The sequence below is a fragment of the Myotis myotis genome, unplaced genomic scaffold (assembly GCF_014108235.1).
Source record: "Myotis myotis isolate mMyoMyo1 unplaced genomic scaffold, mMyoMyo1.p scaffold_m19_p_14, whole genome shotgun sequence".
Taxonomy (NCBI): Eukaryota; Metazoa; Chordata; class Mammalia; order Chiroptera; family Vespertilionidae; genus Myotis; species Myotis myotis.
The window spans coordinates 29,280,289-29,301,763 of record NW_023416318.1 but is presented as its reverse complement, the minus strand read 5'-3'; the positions used below and the strand labels follow the sequence as shown (position 1 = coordinate 29,301,763).

The following is a 21,475-nucleotide window of genomic DNA, read 5'->3' as shown; positions in this document are numbered from 1 at the left end:
CGATTGATATTAGGCACAGAGTCCTGCTGGGCATGTTGATGTCCTACACTTTGATTTCCTGTAGAATTATTATTCCGTAATTGGTCCAATTGTATATATTTTACATATGAATGGTGTGCCAGAGTTTCAAGGAAAGTAGTAGTTTTTATTTAGGGAGACGACTTGGTTTCTTAGAAAGAACCAGGTGCTGGAAGTTGATTTAGTCACAATTTTGCCACAGAGTATGTGTTTTATATCAGTGTGTAGCCTAGCCACTGAAAAGTGGCAGAATGGTGGTACCTACTATCCTCTCTGGGCTAATATTTTTGTTTTCATATGTACATGAGAAGATAGTTACTCAGTGTTACGATTCCTGTGAAGTAATGGCATTTTTTTTTTCGCTACAAATGATTGCTTTAAATTAAAAATTAACTATTGCTTATTCTGTTTGCAGCTTCGGGCTCAGAATCAGGTCCTGAAAAAAGGTGTTGTAGATGAACAAGCAAATTCTGCTGCTTTAAAGGTATGCAATAGGATATTTGTATTGTGAGGTTAAGTGAGTGTTTGTTGTTGCTTAAAGTAGGGAACTTAGCTGATTTTGTGGGTTAAAGTCCCAACTCTGACACTAATTCACTAGGAATAGTGATGAGTAATACAGTTTTTTTTGTGTGTTTAACTTTCTCACTTCCTTCAGTGTGAATATTACGTGCTTTGATTTCCTTAGCTAAAAATTTTAAAAATGTATTCTTTGACTTTAATGCATTTCTCTTAAACCTTTATTTGGCATTTGAGTTAATAGGGCTTCTTATCTGTTTTGATCACTGACAGAACTCTGAGGAGGGCCATCTCACATTCATGTTTATATCCCCAGCATTCAGCAGATGGTTATTCCCTAATAAATGGATTTGAAATTGTGAATCATTTAGTTCATCTTGCTTTTGGGTTGAACTTTTTAATAGTAGTAACCTGTGTTAATCAGGACACTGCGTGATGATACATTTTACCATTAGCACCTTTGTTAACTAAAGGAGAAATATGTAGTAGAAGAAGGAATTTGTTTCTGCCTCATCCTAGTTGGCATGTAATAAATATTGCTTAGTGATACTTTTAATTGAATAAATTAATTCTAGGATATGGATTCTTTCTTGACTGAGTTTCAGTTAAGCACAGGCATGGGCAAAAGTAGGTTTACAGTTGTGAGTAACTGAAACAGTTTATTCTTTTTTTTATTATTTATTAATTATTGTATTACATATTTGTATTACAACTGTAAACCTACTTTTGTCCACACCTCTATACTGCTTACCTCATTCTTTTGCTCTCTTCCTTGCTCCTTCTTTAGACCAAAGGGAATAGGATTCCCTTTACCCTTACCTCTTTCTGGAGTAGCCCGTAACCAGTTACATAGCCTAAATCATTTCATTCAGGTAACTGAGACTCAGAAGCATGTTATCTTACTTAGCCATTGCTGGACCCTACACTAGAGAAGTCTGTCTTTTGAGAGTGCCCCCTCCTCAGGGGCTGATATGGTTCAGGATGCCTTACCCATACTTCCAAAGCTCTCTATGCCCAAATCAAGACTATTAAAAATAAACTCTATCGTCAGAATTTGTTAGTCAAGTTATTATTTTGCCTAAATCATTGAAGAAATGATAGTATCTCTCCTAATGATGTTTAAAACCTGTCCCTGGGGAAAGTATTTCCTAGCTTGTCTTTGCCCCACTCTTGGTTTGACACTCTCCTGTTGCTGGTCATGTTTGATTAACTCTGTGGTAGTGGTGATGGTGGTGACTGTGGTGATGTTGACTGCAGGTTGTATTTATTGGGCACTCACTATGTGTCGGGCATTTTGTTAAATACATTATATCCATGAGCTCAGTTAGTGTTCACAATAACTCTGTGAGGGCACGTAACATTGTCATCATCCTCATTGCACAAACTAGGATTTACGGAGCGGTTGGGAGAGCTGTCTTCTGAAATTAATGATTGGATGATGGAGTTAGAGCATTTGTCAACTAGTGATTAGTTACAAGAATGTAAAGAAATTACTTTTGTTTTACTATTCAGTGCAGTGGTCATTGTAATTACAGTAAGAATGACAGTTTGTTGTTCACTCAATAGGAATGTTAGGATGTCTTCTGTTATGGTAGGCTTTTGATTATATTGGTTTTGCCTCAATGAGTTGTGGATACAATATACTTTCATTGATTTGAATTTCTTGAATTTGCAACATATGATAATTTGGGCATGGAGTAGAACTAAGTTTACCATTAAAAGAAAAAGGGCTACTAAACAAACAATAGAAAAGAACAATGTTTTTCTACTTATTGGAAACACATTATTCTATCACTCTAGTCCTGCTCCCAACATATAAATAATGTCAGTAGACTGCAGGCACCAGCCTATGGTTTTTAGTTTGCCGTTCAATAGACTTAAATCACCTATTCATTAAAACTTGACCTCTTCTTCACTTTACAGTGGTTTTAAAGTGAAAGTAATAAAAGTACAGTTCTTTAAATATACATTAGCATCTGGCCATCTGTGTTTGATTACCAGTGCACACAGAGTTGTCAGAACATCATAAATAAAATGTAGTTAGAATAATATTTTTAAAAAAATAGAGTGAAACTAAATATTTCTCTATTTTCCCCATTTTTTTTACCCTATTATGATATAAACAATACAGAATGGTAAGCAGAAGATATGTTGTTTAGATTTTGTTTCTATTTTCACTTAACTTTAGATGAAATTAACATAGAACAGCAGCTGAAAATATTCTTTTGTTAGGATAATAATGATTTTTTTTTTAAATATATTTTATTGATTTTTTACAGAGAGAAAGGGAGAGAGATAGAGAGTTAGAAACATCGATGAGAGAGAAACATCGATCAGCTGCCTCCTGCACATCTCCTACTGGGGATGTGCCCGCAACCCAGGTACATGCCCTTGACCGGAATCGAACCTGGGACCTTTCAGTCCGCAGGCCGACGCTCTATCCACTGAGCCAAACCGGTTTCGGCAAGATAATAATGATTTTATCTCGTGTTAGGATAGTAATGATTTTTAAAGTAAAATTAAGTGTATTAAAAAGACTTCATTTGGACTGACTTAAATTCAGGGAGGATTTATAGAAAACATGAATACAAATATATTTCTGGTTGTTCTTGTTTACTGAAGGACATCATTAGTTTGAGTCGGAGGTTCTCTTTAAAAATTCAAGTTTATAAAATTATAGCCTCAAGCATTGTGTCTCCTCACTGCCAGACACATATATGACATTATATGACAACAAATAGTTATGGATATTTTACTTTAAGTTGATGACTATCTTGTTACTTAGTATAGATCCTCTTTACTTTTAAATTTACTTGGTTTGGTCAGAAAATGATTTTGCCACAAAACAGAGCTAACAACATAGGAATTGGAATGATGAACGTACAATTTGAATTCCCTAAAGCAAGAGGTTTTGATTATATTTTGGTGAAACAGGAATAATTTTTTTTCATTATTTTTAAACCTTCAGGCTAAATTATAAAGAATGGTTTGTTTTCATTTTGATGTAGGAACAACTGAAAATGAAGGATCAATCATTGAGAAAACTACAGCAGGAAATGGACAGTTTGACATTTCGAAATCTGCAGCTTGCCAAGAGGGTAGAATTGCTTCAAGATGAGCTGGCTCTAAGTGAACCCCGAGGCAAGAAAAACAAGGTAAGTCAGATAAAAGCAAGGTAGTGTAACCTTGTTGTTAGGTACAGACATCTGTAGGCCATCCTGCTTATAACAGATGAATTTGTCACCTTCAAATTCTCTAATGTTCCATTATTACACCTGGATATCAGGTCAAGAAAGCAGATATTTATGATTAATATGTACCAATTAGAGGCATTTTCAGATGAATGTGAGTTTAAAAGAATTTATTAAGAGCAGATATCCACTAATTTAAGTGGCTGAGAAAAATGAAAGGAATATCTCATATTGGTCAAAATTATTAATATGTTTCAGTTATACCAAGTTGCCATTAACTCAAGGTAGGGCAAATAAAATGAGAAACATTGTCAAAGTATAACTGCTCATGTGAAAGTACTAGGTTTGTAAGTTTGTTATAGATTTTTTCTTACTGTTTATTCCTATGAAGCTAATTTGGTATTCTTGTCCAAAGATGTAAAAAAAAACTTTTCCCCTTATGGTTATGTGGTGAAGAAAGATTCTTATTGCTGTAAGATGGATGATCTGGTACTTTAAGAAGTTGCATTTTTTTTTTTTAAGGGTAAGGGCTTGTGATTGAATCTTTAAGTTGTGTGTATGTATATATATTGAACAGTACCCCCAAACTGTGGATGCGAGGCAGTAAAAACAGAGTTGTAGGAGGGAAGAAGACGACCCACAGTAACTCTGTAGCAGCACAGTGTGGCAGGAAGAGCGCAGGCTTTGGAGTAAAGCCCAAGCTTGGACTCTTGGTCTGCCATTTATAGTCTGTGACTTACGGCAAATATTTAGCCTTGCAACCTTAGTTTCTCCATCAGCAAAATGGGGGTGATACTCTTGTTGTGATCATGGGATCATGTACAGGTGCCTAGGACCGTATTTGCCAAATGATGGGCAATCCGCATAATTATATGTTAGTACCTTTCCATATGCATTTCCTCTACATGAAAGAATTTTCTAGAGTGGTTATTTTCAAATGGGAACAGAGCAAACAAAAAGGTGTGTATTAGAATCACTTGGGAAAACTGTGTCAAAATAAACATGCTCTGCAAAATCTGAAAGGCCCTTGGGGCAGGAATAGCCATCTATCTTGAAATGTGCTTCCCAGGTTAGTGAGATCCCCTCCCAGGGCTGTTTAGCAGAGGTTTGGATGTAACACTCCTGAAATCGTGTTAATTAAACTTATCCAACTTTGTACGCACTGAGGACACAGAGTGTGTAAGTCTGCAGTTCCTTATGCACCTCTTGTGTCCCAAACATGATGGGTATTTAATATGTTTTTAATATAGCTACTCTATTTTCAAAGAGTTTCCTAATCATTGGGTTACATTGCATCAGTAAGGGATTTCATTTGCAGTGAGGAGTGAAGGTACAAAAAAAGGCAGAGTGGTGATTGATGTCTGAACACAGTTTCATTGTTAGGCTGACCCTTGAATAGCCTCAGTTCTTGTATTCCATGAAAACAAATGTTCATTATTGGGTCTTTTAAATAGTGCTATTCTTCTGTGTAGAAAAGTTAATATTAATTAAAAAAAATAAAGCAAAAGGAAGATATTTTAAATAGTCCTTGAGCTTTTTTCTCCTGTTTATAATAGCTTTGTTTTTTTAATTAGAAATTTATGTGAACTTTTGTATAAATTTATCTTTGTGAATATTAAGTAACTTATTATAATATCTTAGAGGAGTTTAACTTAGACTCATGGAATTGCTAAAACTTTCATTTTCCAAACAAAACAAAACAAAACCCAAAAACAAATTAAAATGATATTTATTAGCATATTTACATCACTAGCTTTTGGGTCTTCTCTGTTTTCCAACAGAAATACTCCTGAATTCATCTGTAAAGAATAGTGAGCCTTATCTGTTTTTTTTCTCTCTCTCTTTTTAAAGCTTTCCTGCCCATTGCAATATTTGCAGTTCCAACTTGTATCACATAGGAAAAGTTAAATGATGGACTGTATACCTTTTGCAGGATTGTTTGAGAATGGTGAACACGTAGAAGAGACAAGCTACTAAGGTGATAGAGAATCTGTGTACCTTAGGATATTTCTCTAAAGGATGAAAGTTATGTGGACATAACTTATTCTTTCCATCAGAAAAGTGGAGATACTTCTTCTCAGTTGAGCCAAGAGCAGAAGAGTGTCTTTGATGAAGATCTGCAAAAGAAGATAGAAGAGAATGAGCGGTTGCACATACAAGTGAGAAGATCTTTCTGTTTTCCCATATGAATTTAAAAATGGGTCAAATGATCTAGAATATGGGGGGAAAAAAGCAAGATAGAGTGTTCTGTGTATGTATGGATGTTTTGATGTTTCCTATGGTTGTTAGGTAATATATCACTGCCATTCATTTCTTACATCTTTTTCATATCTTAATATGGATGTGTGCTTCGAAGTATACATTTGTCTAGAGGACAGCAGAATAACTTTATAACTTGACAATATAGAAATATACTGAGCACTATTTTATATAGGAAACTAGAGGCCTGGTGCACAAAAATTTGTGCACTTGGGGGGGTCCCTCAGCCCAGCCTGTGCCCTCTCGCAGTCTGGGACCCCTCGGGGGATGTCCACCTGCTGGCTTAGGCCCGCTCCACAGGGGATCAGGCCTAAGCTGGCAGTCAGACATCCCTCTGGCAGCCTGGGAGCCCTCGGGGGATGTCCACTTGCCAGCGGGGAGCAGGCCTAAGCTGTAGTCGGACATCCTTAGCGCTGCTAAGGAGGCAGAAGAAGCTCCCGCCATCACTGCTGTGCTGGCAGCTGTCAGCTTGGCTTGTGGCTGAGCAGAGCTCCCCCTGTGGGAGCGCACTGACCACCAAGGGGCAGCTCCTGCATTGAGCGTCTTCCCCCTGGTGGTCAGTGTGTGTCATAGTGACCAGTCATTCCCAGTTGTTCTGCTGTTAGGGTCAATTTGCATATTGTCCTTTTATTATATAGGATAGAGGCCTGGTGCACAGGCCAGCTGGTTTGCCCTGAAGGGTGCCCTGGATCAGGGTGGGGGGCCTTATTGGGGTGTCTGGCCAGCCTGGGTGAGGGGCTGAGGGCTGTTTTCAGGCTGGCCACACCCCCTTCAGGGTGGGGGTCCCCACTGGGGTGCCTGGCCAGCCTGGGTGAGGGGCTGATGGCTGTTTGCAGGCTGGCCAAATCCCCCGGCGGGGACCCTCATCCCTTGGGGGTGTGGCCAGCCTGGGTGAGGGGCTGATGGCCATTTTCAGGCTGGCCACAGCTCCTTTCAGGGTGGGGTCTCCACTGGGATGCCTGGCCACCTGGGTGAGGGGCTGATGGCCATTTTCAGGCTGGTCACAGCCACGGCCTGGAAGCAGATATCTGGGATTTATTTATCTTCTATAATTGAAACTTTGTAGTCTCGAGCGGAGCTCAGGGCGGGCAGGGCAGGCAGGAAGCTTGGCTTCCTCCATTGCCTGGGGCAACCCAAGCCTCCTGTTTGCTCTAGCTCTGGGGCTGCCGCCATCATAGTTGGGTTAATTTGCATATTTGCTCCTGATTGGCTGGTGGGTGTGGCTTGTGGTTATAGCGGAGGTACAGTCAATGTTTCTCTTTTATTAGATTAGATGATAGATGGATCATTTAGATGCGGGCTTATGAGTAAGTAGTGTTTGCCTTTTAATTTATTACTGTTCACCTGTTAGTCTATAATGACTGTTAGAATATAGACCATGTTGACTTTGTATGCCCAGCCCCAGAACAGGGTCACACTCACAGCAGACCCTCAGGTCTTTTTTATTTTATTGATTTTTTACAGAGAGGAAGGGAGAGGGTTAGAGAGTTAGAAACATCAATGAGAGAGAAACATCGATCAGCTGCCTCCTGCACACTCCCCACTGGGGATGTGCCCGCAACCAAGGTACATGCCCTTGACCGGAATCAAACCTGGGACCCTTCAGTCCGCAGGCCGACGCTCTTCCACTGAGCCAAACCGGTTAGGGCATAGACCTCAAGTCTTTATGGAATGTTGAATAATCAATATTTGCCTCCAAACATTCAGCATGTTATAAGAGTCATATAAGGGTAGGGTATCCAACTGTGCTTTTTGATTTTTTGTGTGTGTGCGAAATGGTGAACATAATCAAACAGTGAAAGTAAATATGCATTAATTCTCAGTCTTTGACATTGTTAAAAAAAAGTGAACTTTGACCTTAGTACAGTTTGTGCTAAGTATTCCTAATTCCTAATTAGTATTGGATTTTCATTAAGGAAAAGAGCATTACCTGTTTTAGGAATAACCATCTATTTGAATTTTGATTATTTAATTATGGAAATTAGTTCAGTGGAAACATTATACCCCGGCAGTTGAATTATCTGTGTGCCAGAAATTGAAATAGAAATTCATGAGACTGAGAGGAAAGAGGTGTAGCCTTTGGAGTAGGTTTCTTATATTCCAATCTCATTCCTACCACATTTTAGCTGTGAGACATTTGACAAGTCATAGAGTTCCTTTAAACTCGTTTCCCCATCTGTAAAGGAGGGCTAACGGTAACACTACCTCTGACATATTGTGAGGATTCAGTGAGATCATGCCTGTACAGGTTTTGCATAGTGAGCATATGGAACCATATGGAAGTTGTTCAATGAACAGTCACTGCTGTTGTTTTTCTCTTCATCCTATATAATAAAACCCTAATATGCAAATTGAGCAAATGGTGGAACAACCAGTTGCTATGACGCACACTGAACACCAGAGGGCAGATGCTCAACGCAGGAGCTGCCCCAGTTGGGGGAAGCTTCTGTGTTGAGCGTCTGCCCCCTGAGAGGGAGGCGACCAGCAGCAGCGGCAGGGTGAATTGGGGGGCGGAGCCAGCTGGTGAGCGGGTGCCGCCACTCCACGCCTGTCACCCCTTTGGTCATTTGTCTCACAGCCACCACCCCCCACCCCCATCGCCTCTATGGAAGGTGACCAGTGGTGGCGGCGGGGCCGGCCAGTGGGCAGTGCCAAGCTGCCAGCCAAGGCAGGTGCCAGCAGGTGGGCCCCCCTGTTTGCCCCGCCTGCCGGTCACCTCACAGATTGGCCCTGATCGCCGGCTGGCCTAAGGACCCTACCCTATATATTGGGAACATTCTCTTAGATTTAAAAATTAAAACCTGGCAAGGCTACTCTAACACTGAAAATACAGGATGATGCAGTGATGACATGCATGGACTCTGGCTTGCACATTTTGTGGTCATCCCTGATTCTGACCCTTATAACGTGTTACAAAGCCAATTACTTAACTTCTCTCTGCTTCAGTTTTTCCACCCATAAGATGGGGAAAATGGTACTACTGCCTCAGAAGGATCATGTTATGTACTACTTTTTATAATCAGGGCAAAAAAAAACATAGCTGCCCATACAACAGCAAGATGCCTTTCACCTGTATGAAAAGTATGGTCACTGATGCATGCAGTGTCCTGGATTGCGAGAGGGATGTCTGATTGCCTGGGGATTGGGCCTAAACCGGCAATCGGACATGCCCTGAAGGGTCCCAGATTGCAAGAAGGCGCAGGCCGGGCTGAGGGACCCTCCTGCCCCCCTGCATGAATTTTGTGCACCAGGCCTCTAGTTTGGATATATTAGGATATTGTGAGCTGAGAAAATGATCTTTTCTTTTCAGTTTTTTGAAGCAGATGAGCAGCACAAGCATGTGGAAGCAGAGCTGAGGAGTCGGCTGGCCACTCTGGAGACGGAGACGGCCCAGCACCAAGCCGTGGTTGATGGCCTGACACGGAAGTACATGGAAACCATTGAGAAACTGCAGAACGACAAGGCCAAACTAGAAGTAAGCCCAAACTTAAAGTGAGAACACTTTAAGATATAGTTCAGGCTTTTGTAGATTGGTTGTGTCTATACCTGTATGAAAAGTATGTACTTTTTATAGAACATAAAGTTGGTTGTGTACTTTATAGAACATAAAGTCAGTCACTCAAGGTGAGAGTTGCTTGTAGTATCTCCTAGGTGTGCTCTCATCTGTAGTCTGACCCATCTGCTTTGCTTTTTCTTCTAAAATTCAGGTAAAATCTCAGACTCTAGAAAAGGAGGCCAAGGAATGTCGACTTCGAACAGAAGATTGGTATGTGGAAACGTGAAGTAATAAACAGAAGACCTGAGTTTTGGTTTAGCAGCGCCTGTGTCTTAATTTTCTCACATTTGAAATGAGGGGGGAGTAGGCAATCTCCAGGGTCCTTTTCAGTTGTTATCTCTGGGACCTTATGCATTCTTGGTAGAGTGGCTTAGTCCTCAGCCTGCAGATGTTTTGGGCCATAGCAGATAGCGTTCTGGGCTCCTGTACTAAGGACTAGCTACTTTCCATTTCAGACTACACCAAAGGGAGTCGAAGGCAGGAAAACAGTAATAACCACTGTGCCAAACTTTAATGGTCCATTTTGAATAAAATAAAGGTATATGATCTAAGTTAGAGATATCTAAATCTTGAAATATTATATATCAACGGGTGGTAAGAGCATTCTCCAACATTTATTTGATAAATGACATAATATTTTAAGTTTCAATAGGATCAGTCAAGTGAGTTTCTTTAGTTGCTTTGGTAGCTTTACATGCTTGGTTTAGATGTATACCTCATAACTGAATCAAAATCAGAAAAGTGATCAGATTTTGAGCCAAAGTAAAAAAAATGATATAATACCTAAGAAAGAACTTTACTATAATACTTAAGCAAACATTTATGAGTTGTAAAGAGAAAATGTGTGATGTTGCAATGACTCTAAGATTACTCTATGCTTGGGGAAATAAACCCAAAATTGTATAAAATACTGAAACTATGACAAATTCTTCCAAACTTCAACATCATTGAACAAAAGTCCCAGGGGCTTTAGAATTAAGGCTTAGAATTTTTCTTATCTTCCATCTTTTAGTAATTCTCTACTACCTAGAGTATCTCCGATGTCAGGCATAGTTCTCTGAAAGCCTGATACCAGCTGTTGAGGTAATAAGTAAATGAGGACCCATGTCTGATTGGTGATAATGTGGTTTTGTATTTTCTTCTTCCAGTCAATTACAGTTAAAGAATCTTCATGAAGATTTGTCAGGTAGATTAGAGGAATCCTTATCAATCATCAATGAAAAAGTACCTTTTAATGATACAAGTAGGTATTATGTACAACTTTTCATTATTTGCAACTTTGAACCCCTCCGTGGTAGCTAAGTAATTAAAATAATTTCTTATCTTTTGGCAGTAAACTTCATTGGCCCGACAGAGGCTTGCTTTCTTTTTGTTCTTTTGATCAGCTTTAGCCCTCATATTTCATAGGGAGATTTACTTATTTATAAATTTTTTATTAATCTTTTTCTATTCCTTTTTTTCTCTGTTTTCTTTTTCATAGGGAGATTTTAAATTGTCTTATAACTGCTTCAAAGCCAGCCTTTTTGGAAAAAGCCAAAATTCACTTTTTTTTTATTGTGTATATTTAGCATATACCAAGGTAAAAACCAACTGAGCCCTAAGTCATCTTGTTAGGCTCCAAATAACGTTTTAAAAGGTTTTCTTAGAAACAGAAAAAATAGTATTTAAAACAATTTTTTATCCTAAAGGTAAAAAAATATTAGAGGTATTACTTTATCTGAGAAACAACTGATTGTGTGTAAATTCCATATTCTCCTATACTGTGATTGTGGCTTTGAACTTTTTTAATACTTATGTAAAGCTGATTTTGCTGCAGTAATTCATTATTTTGCAATTAAGCTGTTTTTCTGTAAGTGTAAAATGAAAGATTTAATATATACTTATTTTTGTTTTGTAGAATATAGTCAGTATAATGCTCTGAACGTTCCACTCCACAACAGGCGACATCAGGTAAAGATGAAGTACATACTTTCTCTTCAGTAATGTGCATGTCAAACTTTTCAGAAGCAAGAATTAGTGATTTAGGCCCCTGTTTAGTGTACTAAATATTGTGTTTAACTTTTGCTTTACTTTCTTATATGTTTTTGAAAAATTATGTATCTTGCTGTTTATTGAATTTATAACATAGATTTTTTTGCTGTCTCTCTTTTCTGATAACATTAGAACTGAATTATGGGATACTCTAATTTCATAAGCCATACCTTCCTTCTAGGTTGGTGGACCTTGCAATTAAATGGTCCAGGTAAAGTGGAGGAGGTGTGTTTGCCAAAACTGGTGGCTTTCTCATTTACTTACATGGGACTATTAAAATTCAAGTAGGAGCAAATAAATTTAAATTAAGGAATAATTGTGCCAGCATTCAAATGTTTTTTTCCAAAAGCAGGCTTAATAAAGTAGTTTGAGAATTATAATTTGATAGTTGGCTTTAACTATAGATTTTTCATTTTAAAGCTGAAGATGCGAGACATTGCTGGGCAGGCCCTGGCTTTTGTTCAAGACCTTGTGATGGCTCTTCTGAACTTTCACACCTACACAGAACAGAGGATTCAGATTTTTCCTGTGGATTCTGCCATTGACACTATATCTCCATTGAACCAGAAGGTAAACTTAACCAAGATACCTTTTGTCTGCCCTGAACAAGTAGGGAAACTTATTATTTATTTTTATACCACTTCTGTGCATCAGCAAAGGACTGTGGAAGGCATGGGGAAAAACTGTAAGCCATAGTCTTTCCCCTTCAAGATAAAGTGTGGCAAACATGGAGATTCTTAAGAAGTTAAATACTAGAGGAATTGTTAAAAGACCTTAGTGTGTGAGTGAGTGGTTATGGCCAGTAAGCAATACGTGGTCATTAAGGAAGGGGATTGCTGTCAGTGGCAGTGTCTGGGAACGAATCTTTGGCAATTTGATTGCGCTTTTAAAAAAATGAGTGTGATTTGTATAGGAGGAGGAAAGTGGTATAGGTATTTTTGCCTGTAGAAGAGGGAGACATGAGCAAAATCACTGAGTAGGAAAGCATAGGTATGCTTTCTGGGGCCTTATGCATTCTTGGTAGAGTGGCTTAGTCATCTCTAAGTCTTCACATACCACACTTCTGCCATATTATGCTGTCACTGAGACCAACCCTGAGACATTTTGCAATAGTGTTACACGAAGCCATTAACAGCAGGAGGCAGAGATCCTCAGGCCATCTAAGGGCCGTCCCCATAGGAAAGAAGTTGAGGGACCTTGCTATAAACATTTGCTAAGTGCCAGCCTGAAATGAGTCATGCCATTTTCCCCACTTACCTAATGCCTCATCCTAGCTTGTTCTTGTGCATCACACAGTATTCCCAGGGTTTATATTGTGTTTATGTCCACGGATCTCCTACGTGCCATTTACATTAGTATAGCAAAGACTTGGCCTCTGCAGTCAGACTTTTGGGGTTCTGGTCCAGGTCTGTCCCCTTGGGCAATTTATTTAGCCTCTGTGCTTCAGTTTCCTCATCTTTAGAATGGGGGATAAGAGTGCCTACCTTACAGGCATGTCTGTACATATGAAGATTAAATGAGATAACACATGTAAAGCACTAAGAACAGCACTTAATAAAGGTTGGCTCTCATCAACATTATTATTATGCCTTACATATAAGAAGCTTTAGTAGGTACTTGGCTTTCATCAGTTTTGGTGTGACTCCACAAATACGTTGAAGTTTATAAAAATTAAATTTTGGGTCTTTGAAAGGCTCTTTAATATCACTGTGGGAAAAAGCTATCAGAAGACTTGGAAAACAGTATTATAACATTTTAATGTAATTATATGTATTTTTATAGTTCCTGTAATATCAAAAATGTTTTCTGCTCAATACTGGTTCTTTATCCATTATTGGAATTTTGTCTGAAACACTTCATTACTTTGAAAAATATACATATTTCTCAATATTTTCCCTTTCATGCTTTGACCTATGATATGTGATTTTCTAGTAAGTCTATAATATTGAAGGTGATTCAAAAACTATTTGTTAAAAGATGAATAGAATGTTTAAATTTGTTTATAGAATCTTAAAGTAGATGTTTACACCTGTAAGGTTAGAGTTCATTTTATTTTATAGCTCTAAAGATCAAAGCCTAAAGAGAATTAAGTGAATTTCCCTGGGCAATATGTTTGAGTAGTTTGTGGTAGGGTCAACTGAATCCTATTTCTGCAGAATGAGACCCTTTATTTTTATACTGAGAAGTCAAAATTTGAGCTATTATATAATACTTTGGTAATTGAAGTGTTTCATAAGTGAAAATTAATTTTTTGCTTCTAAATTATTTAAATGCCTATAGGATCTTCTCTTAATCTATTCTTCCTGCTGAATTAATCCTTTGTAAATATTCAGGTATCAGTGACAGTTATGAAAGTTTTATATCATCTTTTTGATGATAATTACATTCTTAGAATTTGTAATCCTGAATATTGTATACAGTAAAAGTAAAAGAAGCTATACTCAATAGACTTGTTAAAAAATGAAGTATATAACACAGTTTTGATTTATATATATTTTATTTATTTATTTTTTTAAGTGGGGACCCCTATGGAGAGAAGCAGGAGTTTAGGGAAGAAGGTCTGCTAGTGCTGGGTTGTAATGTAGTATTCCCTCCCCATTTTCTCCCCTGCCTGGTTGTTAACTATGTCATTTGCCGGGAGCCGGTCCATCCTTACTGTTTCAAGGGACCTGGCATATATGGCATACTGTTCTTAATATGTTTGCTCACCTTCTTGGCACTATGTGTTTTAACCAAGGTCTCTGAGAAAGGGTGTTTCCCCAGGTAGGGATTTTCCCCTGAAGTTAGGGAGGGAATAAAACCTCTTAACTAAGTGCCAGGTGGGTAATTAATCACTTTAACTATGAACAATCATGCTTAAGCTACATAATCTTTACTCCCTGGAATGGAGATAAGAAACGCCCTAACCTTTGTAATAGCGATTGATAGGATTGAATCAACTGGTATAAATACAGATGTAATAAGACAGCAAGACACAGAACTTAGAACACAGAACTTAGAACACAGAACTTAGATTGAGAGAACATGGCAAAAGATCCTGGACTGAACCTGACTACAGAAATTGGCAAGAGAACCTGACTAGAACCTGGTGACTGAACCTGGCTGGAGAACCTGGACAGAACCTGGCTGGAGAACCTAGCGAGGGAACATGGCTACAGAACCTGGCTGGAGAACCTGGAGAACCTAGCAAGAGAACATGGACACAGAACCTGGCTGGAGATCCTAAGCAGAACCTCTCTGGAGATCCAGACCAGAACTTGGCTGGAGATCCTGGCTGGAGATCCTGGCTAGGCTGCTGATCAACTGAACGCTGTCTCCGTGTCATTCCTTCTTCGCCGACTCCATCTACACCTTTGGGAACCCCTGGACCTGCTGGGGTTGGACCCCAGCAGTCATTCCTCTTCTTGGTCCTTGTTTTATATTGGGATGGGGACTTGGGGATAGTGCCTGGGACTATTAGAGGGGAGCATCTCTGTATAAAAGCCAAACTTTCCCCCCAAAAGTTTCTAAAAGTATTTAGGTTTGTAACTTAGTGAGTCTATTTACAAATATGTTGATATTCGTTTATTTCCAGTGATCTAACTCAGTTCCTTCCTATTTAGTTCTCACAATACCTTCATGAAAATGCGTCCTATGTCCGCCCTCTTGAGGAAGGAATGCTTCATTTATTTGAAAGTATTACTGAAGATACTGTGACTGTCCTGGTAATTTTCTTCTGTTTTACTTCTGGAAGCGGGAGCTCCTCTTTGTCAAATAACACTATTAATCTCATTTTTTTTTTTTTCTTTTCTAGGAGACAACTGTGAAATTGAAAACTTTCTCAGAGCATTTAACCTCTTACATATGTTTTCTTAGGAAGATTCTTCCTTATCAGTTAAAAAGGTATTTATCCCTCCAGGCCTGGGAGCTTGGGGAACTGTGAGGTATCACCTGACCTGCACTGGAGTTAATAAGATCGTAGCATGTGCCTCTTGTATCTGCCTGACCTGTCTGCACCACAACCAATTTGGGCTTCTGTGAAAAAGGAAAAACGTGGCTTGAGCAGTGTAAACTTACATTTAAGAAAATCGAATTGCAGTTCATCAGCTAGAATTTTTTTTTTTTTTTTGTTCTGTACTGTGGTTACTACTGTAACTACATAATGCTATATGAATCATTATTTTCAGTGATCGTGAATGACATATTTGTTGCAAAAACTATTTCAGTTTTGGGTATTTATAATTTTCTTGCAGTAAATATCTAGGGGGGTTACAATAGTTAATTACATTTGGACCTATAGTCCTTAGATTTCTTTGAAATGGTATATTCTTCTTTTTATTAGGAGTAGTTTATTTAAGTTAAAAACTTAATGTACTCTAGCCCTTAAAGAATATGTCCTTTAGTAACCTTAAATATCCCATCTTAAATATTTTTGGAAAGGCAAGAGAAAATAATTTATGTAACTAGAAAGTTGATAATATTGCTTAAAAGTTTTGATACTTATGACCTAAAACTACCAAGACTTCTGTTTCTAAATATTTTCATCTAAGATTTAACCTTTAAAAAAATATCAAAGAATATTGGGACAGCGCTGGCTGGTTTGGCTCAGTGGATAGAGCGTCAGCCTGTGGACTGAAGGGTCCCAGGTTCGATTCCGGTCAAGGGCACATGCCCGGGTTGTGGGCTCAATCCCCAGTTGGGGGCGTGCAGGAGGCAGCTGACCAATGATTCTCTCTCATCATTGATGTTTCTATCTCTCTCTGCCTCCCCCTTCCTCTCTGAAATCAATAAAAAAATATTAAAAAAAAGAATAATGGGACATAAAAGAAGAACATATATGTATTGTAGTATAATACCAACTAAGATTTAGAAAATACGTAAATGAGTTACTTATAGATTTTGAAAATGTACAAGTAATAATAGTTTTTAAGTTCTTATAAAACTAAAGTAATAGGTTTTTTAACAATGAAATGTAAAATTTCATTGTTAAAAAAACTAATATGGGTTAAGAGCCATCTTACTTCCTAATTCTAACCTATTAAGGCATTTCAGTAACTAAATTCTGTGATTTGTGCATATGACAATTTTAGGAATCAGTGAAAAACTATTATGAATTATAGTTTCTTTTCATATCCTTACATGTTATGGCTCAATGTAATGAAAATTTTTTTGAAAATTGACTCTAGAAATTTAAATAACATTATGATTTGGCTTATTTTTAAGAAGAATCTGTTTTAGAACCATTGCAAAGTGGTATTTACTACTTGAAACAGTTATGCATTTTTATTTTCTATTATTTTTTCACTATTACATTTTTTAAAAGACTGGATAATCTTTCTTGATCTAAGATTTCTGTTCTTGGAATGTTCTGACTCATAAGCTCTCAGTCCTACCTCACCAGGTATTTATGTTTTTAGGCAATTTTTGGTCATTGGTTTAAATACCACTTTGACAAGATGACATATTATTTAGTGGTAAATGGGCTTAGTATTCAGTGAAGCCGTCTGCCATAAGTAAAGTGGAAGGTTAAGGAAAGGGTTATGATGATCATTCCTGTGCTAATAATTTCTCTAGTTGTGTAAAAAGCATTTTATTTGATCTCCTGCAACATTTTTTATGAAGTGCTGCATCCACAAGAAATTTTAATTGAAAAAACAACAACAATATTGTATTGATTTCAGAGACAGAGAAAGGGAATGGGAGAAATAGAAACATTGATGAAAGAGAAACATCCATTGGCTGCCTCCTGCACGCCCCATACTGGGGATTGAGCCCTCAACCTAGGTACTGTATGTGCCCTCACGGGGAATCAAACCAGTGACCTCCTGGTGCATGTGTAGATGCTCAACCACTGAGCCACATTGTCTTGGACCCACAGGATTTTTAAAAATTTATAATTGAGTTTTCTGCAGTAACCATATAAATTTGAAAATGATACAATGTAGTTTATGAATGTTAACCATTTACTTTTAGATTTGAGTCTACAGATTATTCTAATCTGTATGGCTTTTGCAATTTAATATACTAAAAAAGTTCTTAATGATTCTCTCTACTAGCTCCTTTTTAATTAATTCTCCTTAGGAATTCAGTCCATGAAATATTGTTCTCCTGAAAATATTTTTTTAAATATATTTTATTGATTTTCTACAGAGAGGAAGGGAGAGGGATAGAGAGCTAGAAACATTGACGAGAGAGAAATATTGATCAGCTGCCTCCTGCACACCTCCTACTGGGAATGTGCCCGCAACCAAGGTACATGCCCTTGACCGGAATCAAACCCGGAACCCTTGAGTCCGCAGGCTGACGCTCTGTCCACTGAGCCAAACCAGCCAGGGCTCCTGAAAATATTTTTAAGGGAAGCATTTTCATGCTGCTCTCAGGATGAAAAGATAATGGACATATGCCTTTATTTTTTTCCATTTAGTCCTCTAGTATTCCATTGACATTTGCAGCAAGCAGGTGTGTATATCATGGTATAAAACATGAAACCTCAGCCCTGGCCAGTGGCTCAGTTGGAGCATTGTCCTGTACACCAAAGGTTGTGGGTTCGATTTCCAGTCAGGATGCATACTTACTTTGTGGGTTTGATCCCTGGTCGGAGTGCATGTGAGAGGCAACAGATCGATGTTTCTCTTTCACACTCATTTTTCTCTCTCTAAAAATCAATGAAAACATATCCTCAAGTGAGGATTAAAAAAAAAAGAAACCTTACAAATGAGATCAATTTTTTTTTTAATTTGTCTCAGGATAGAGTTGTTTGTGAATGTAGATGGTTTCTTACAGCTAATTGAAAATGTTCAGGATGCTCACTTTAAAAATATCTGCCCATTCCTAGTTTAGAAGAAGAATGTGAATCTTCTCTTTGTACATCTGCATTAAGAGCCAGGAATCTAGAGCTGTCTCAGGACATGAAAAAGATGACAGCTGTGTTTGAGAAGCTTCAGACTTATGTCAGCCTTCTCGCCTTGCCAAGTGAGTATGTTTGTCACTCATAGTTCAACTTGAAGAACTTGGAGAACAAGAAGCCAGAGAAGGGAGATGGTTTAGCTTGGGTGAGTGAGACAAGCCTAGGATCTGGAGTCAGAAAAACTCAAATTCAAATCCTCCAACCCCTTATACATTTATGAAGTTGGGAAAATCACCTTACTAGTACTTTCCTGTACCTGTTTTCCCATTTATAAAATGGTGATAATTGTGATTATTAAGTTAAAGATGTAATTGAAGACATGCATTTATATTAATTCCCTTTCTTTCCTCCTCCTTTTAAAAATGGAGACAGGCAAAACAAAAGAGTTTGTAATAACTTTCCAACAAGTAGCATAGGGGGTTTGGTAGTAAAAATGCCATTCCTTTCCCTTTGGTCTAATTTCAAAACAGTATTTTTAGGTAATTGAATGGATCTCAGTTTAAATGATGTTTTAAAAAAATGCTGTGATTTTCCTGGTACTGTGATTTGTTGGTGTTGTTTTTTTGGTGACAGCTTTAATGTGATATAATTAACGTACCATAAAACTTATTTCTTTAAAGTGTACAGTTCATTGGCTTATAGTATAGTCACAGATACATACATAATCACTATAATCTATATTTTCATTGCCCTAAGAAGAAACCCTGTACACTTTAGCTGTTACCCCCTTATTTCCCCTTCTGCCCCTCCTCAGTGCTAAGCAACAACTAATCTACTCTCTGTCTTTAGATTTACCTATTCCTAACATTTTATATAAATGGAACTATGTGTGGTCTTCTGTGACTGCTTTCTTTCACATAACGTAATGTCTTCATGATTAATCCACGTTGAGTATTTATTGGTCTTTCATTTCTTTTTATTGCAGAATATCATTTTATTATATGAATATACCACATTTTACTTATTTACCCATCAGTTGATGGATATTTGCTTTGTTTTTACCTTTTTGGCTTTTATCTCTTATTGGTAATGATGCTATAGACATTTATGAACAAGTTTTTGAGTGGACATATCTTTTCACTTCTCTTGGGTATATAATACCCGGAAGTGGAATTGCTGGGTCATATGGTAACTCTGTGTTTAACTGCTAAAGGAACTGTCAGACTCTTTTCCAAGGTGGCTGCACCATTTATATTCCTACCAAAAATGTATAATTTCTACACATCCTCTGATTTCTCCACATCCTTACAATTTTTGTTATAATTTGACTTTATTTTAGCCAACTTAATTTTGGTTATTTGACTTTTTGAAGTGGTATCTTATTGCAGTTTTGATTCGCATTTCTGTGGTTTCTAATGTTGTCAAGCATCTTTCCATGCCCTTATTGACCATTTACATATATTCTTTGGAGACCTGTCTATTCAGATCTTTTCTCCATTTTTCAACTGGGCTGTACAAATCTGTTATTGGATTTATAATATTTTCTTCCATTTTGTGGTTTATTTTTCATTTTCTTGATGATGTCCTTTGAACCACAAACGTTTTTAATTTTGGTGAAGTCCAGTTTATTTACCTTTCATTGTTTGTGCTTTTGGTGTCATATCTAAGAATCCATTGTCAAATCTGAGGTCATGAAGAGTTCGCCCTGTTTTCTTCAGAGTTTTATAATTTTAGCCCTTACATTTAGTTCTTTGATCCATTTAGAGTTAATTCTTGCATATGGTGAGAGGTAAGGGTACAACTTGTCTTTTGCATGTGGCTATCCAGTTGTTTCAGCACCATTTATTAAAAAGACTGTTCTTTTCCTATTAAATGGTTTTGGCACTCTTGTGAAGACTCAGTTGACCATAGATGTGTAGATTTATTTCTGGTCTACTCCATTGATCCATATGTTTCTCTTAATGCCAGTACCACACTGTCTTGATAACTTGTTTTGTAGTAAGTTTTGAGATCAGGAAGTGGAGTCCTCTTTGTTTTTCTTTTTTAAGATTGTTTTGCTGTTATGGGTCCCTTGCAATTCCATGTAAATTTTATAATCAGCTTATTAGTTTCTACAAAAAAGTCAGCTGGTATTTCAGTGGGGATTGCATTGAATCTGTAGATCACATTGGGGAGGTTTGTGGGTCTCTAAGAAAGATATCTGCAGTTCTAACCCCAATACCTGTGTGTGTGACCTTGTTTGGAACTAGGATCTCTACAGGTGTAATCAAGTTAAGATGAGGTCCTACTGGTTTAGGGAGAGCCCTCAATCACTCCGTGTGTGGTACTTGGTTACAGCAGCCCTAGGAAGTGCACATGGGGAGTATTGTCATCTTAACAATATTAAATTTTCTGATCCATGAATATGGTATGTTTTTTCATCTAGATAGGTCTCCTGTAATTTTTTAAATATTATTTTGAAGTTTTCAGAGTATAATTTTTATACCCTGATTTGCTTCTAAGTAGGCTCAGACTCAGGCACAGTCACCCTGGGAGGACAGTGATTTTAACAGCGCTCCCTTTTATTGTCTCCTTCCTTAATCTTACCCAGGGTTAAGCTCCACTAATTGCTGGTTGATGGCTCTTTTGTGTTCAGCAATGCCTTGAGAGGCATAAATTGCTTCACAGACTGATCTAATTAAATTTGGGCTCCTTTGTAGGTATAGTTAGTTATAGACCTAGCATGTACATAGCAGGTATAGTTTTTGAGATAGTGTTTGATATTTATTCTAAACCTGGGAGAGCTCTTCTTAGCTGTATCTTTCTCTACTTCTCTGTGGTAAACCAACCAGCCCACAGTTTAGCTTATATCTTTAATGAACTGCTAATTTCCTCTTATTTGCTTTCACTGCCACCTTCATCATTTTTTAGAGCATGCTTCCCTTCGCTTGAGCCCTCCATGCTCTTGCAAATTAAGTCAGTTCCTTTCAAAGAGATTCAGAGCTTTCTGTTTTAAGGCTTGCTTCCCACTTGGGTTAAATCTCTGAGCCATGGATCTGGTGCTGGGGAGGGGGACAGAGAGGTACTTTTCTCAGAGTG

General features: G+C 37.8%; 1 protein-coding gene across 3 annotated transcripts in view; it reads left to right on the top strand.

Annotated features, from left to right (window-relative positions):
- Positions 1–21,475, top strand: part of PPP1R21 (protein phosphatase 1 regulatory subunit 21) — a 56,033-nt gene that overhangs the window by 8,004 nt on the left and 26,554 nt on the right. For all 3 annotated transcript variants that reach the window (XM_036334634.1, XM_036334633.1, XM_036334632.1), the window contains exons 2-12: positions 434–502; positions 3,543–3,689; positions 5,783–5,884; positions 9,295–9,459; positions 9,692–9,750; positions 10,689–10,783; positions 11,438–11,490; positions 11,992–12,141; positions 15,174–15,275; positions 15,365–15,453; positions 18,386–18,522. In XM_036334634.1, the coding sequence (XP_036190527.1) occupies positions 434–502; positions 3,543–3,689; positions 5,783–5,884; positions 9,295–9,459; positions 9,692–9,750; positions 10,689–10,783; positions 11,438–11,490; positions 11,992–12,141; positions 15,174–15,275; positions 15,365–15,453; positions 18,386–18,522 (1,168 nt within the window). The remainder of the gene's footprint in view (positions 1–433; positions 503–3,542; positions 3,690–5,782; positions 5,885–9,294; positions 9,460–9,691; positions 9,751–10,688; positions 10,784–11,437; positions 11,491–11,991; positions 12,142–15,173; positions 15,276–15,364; positions 15,454–18,385; positions 18,523–21,475) is intronic.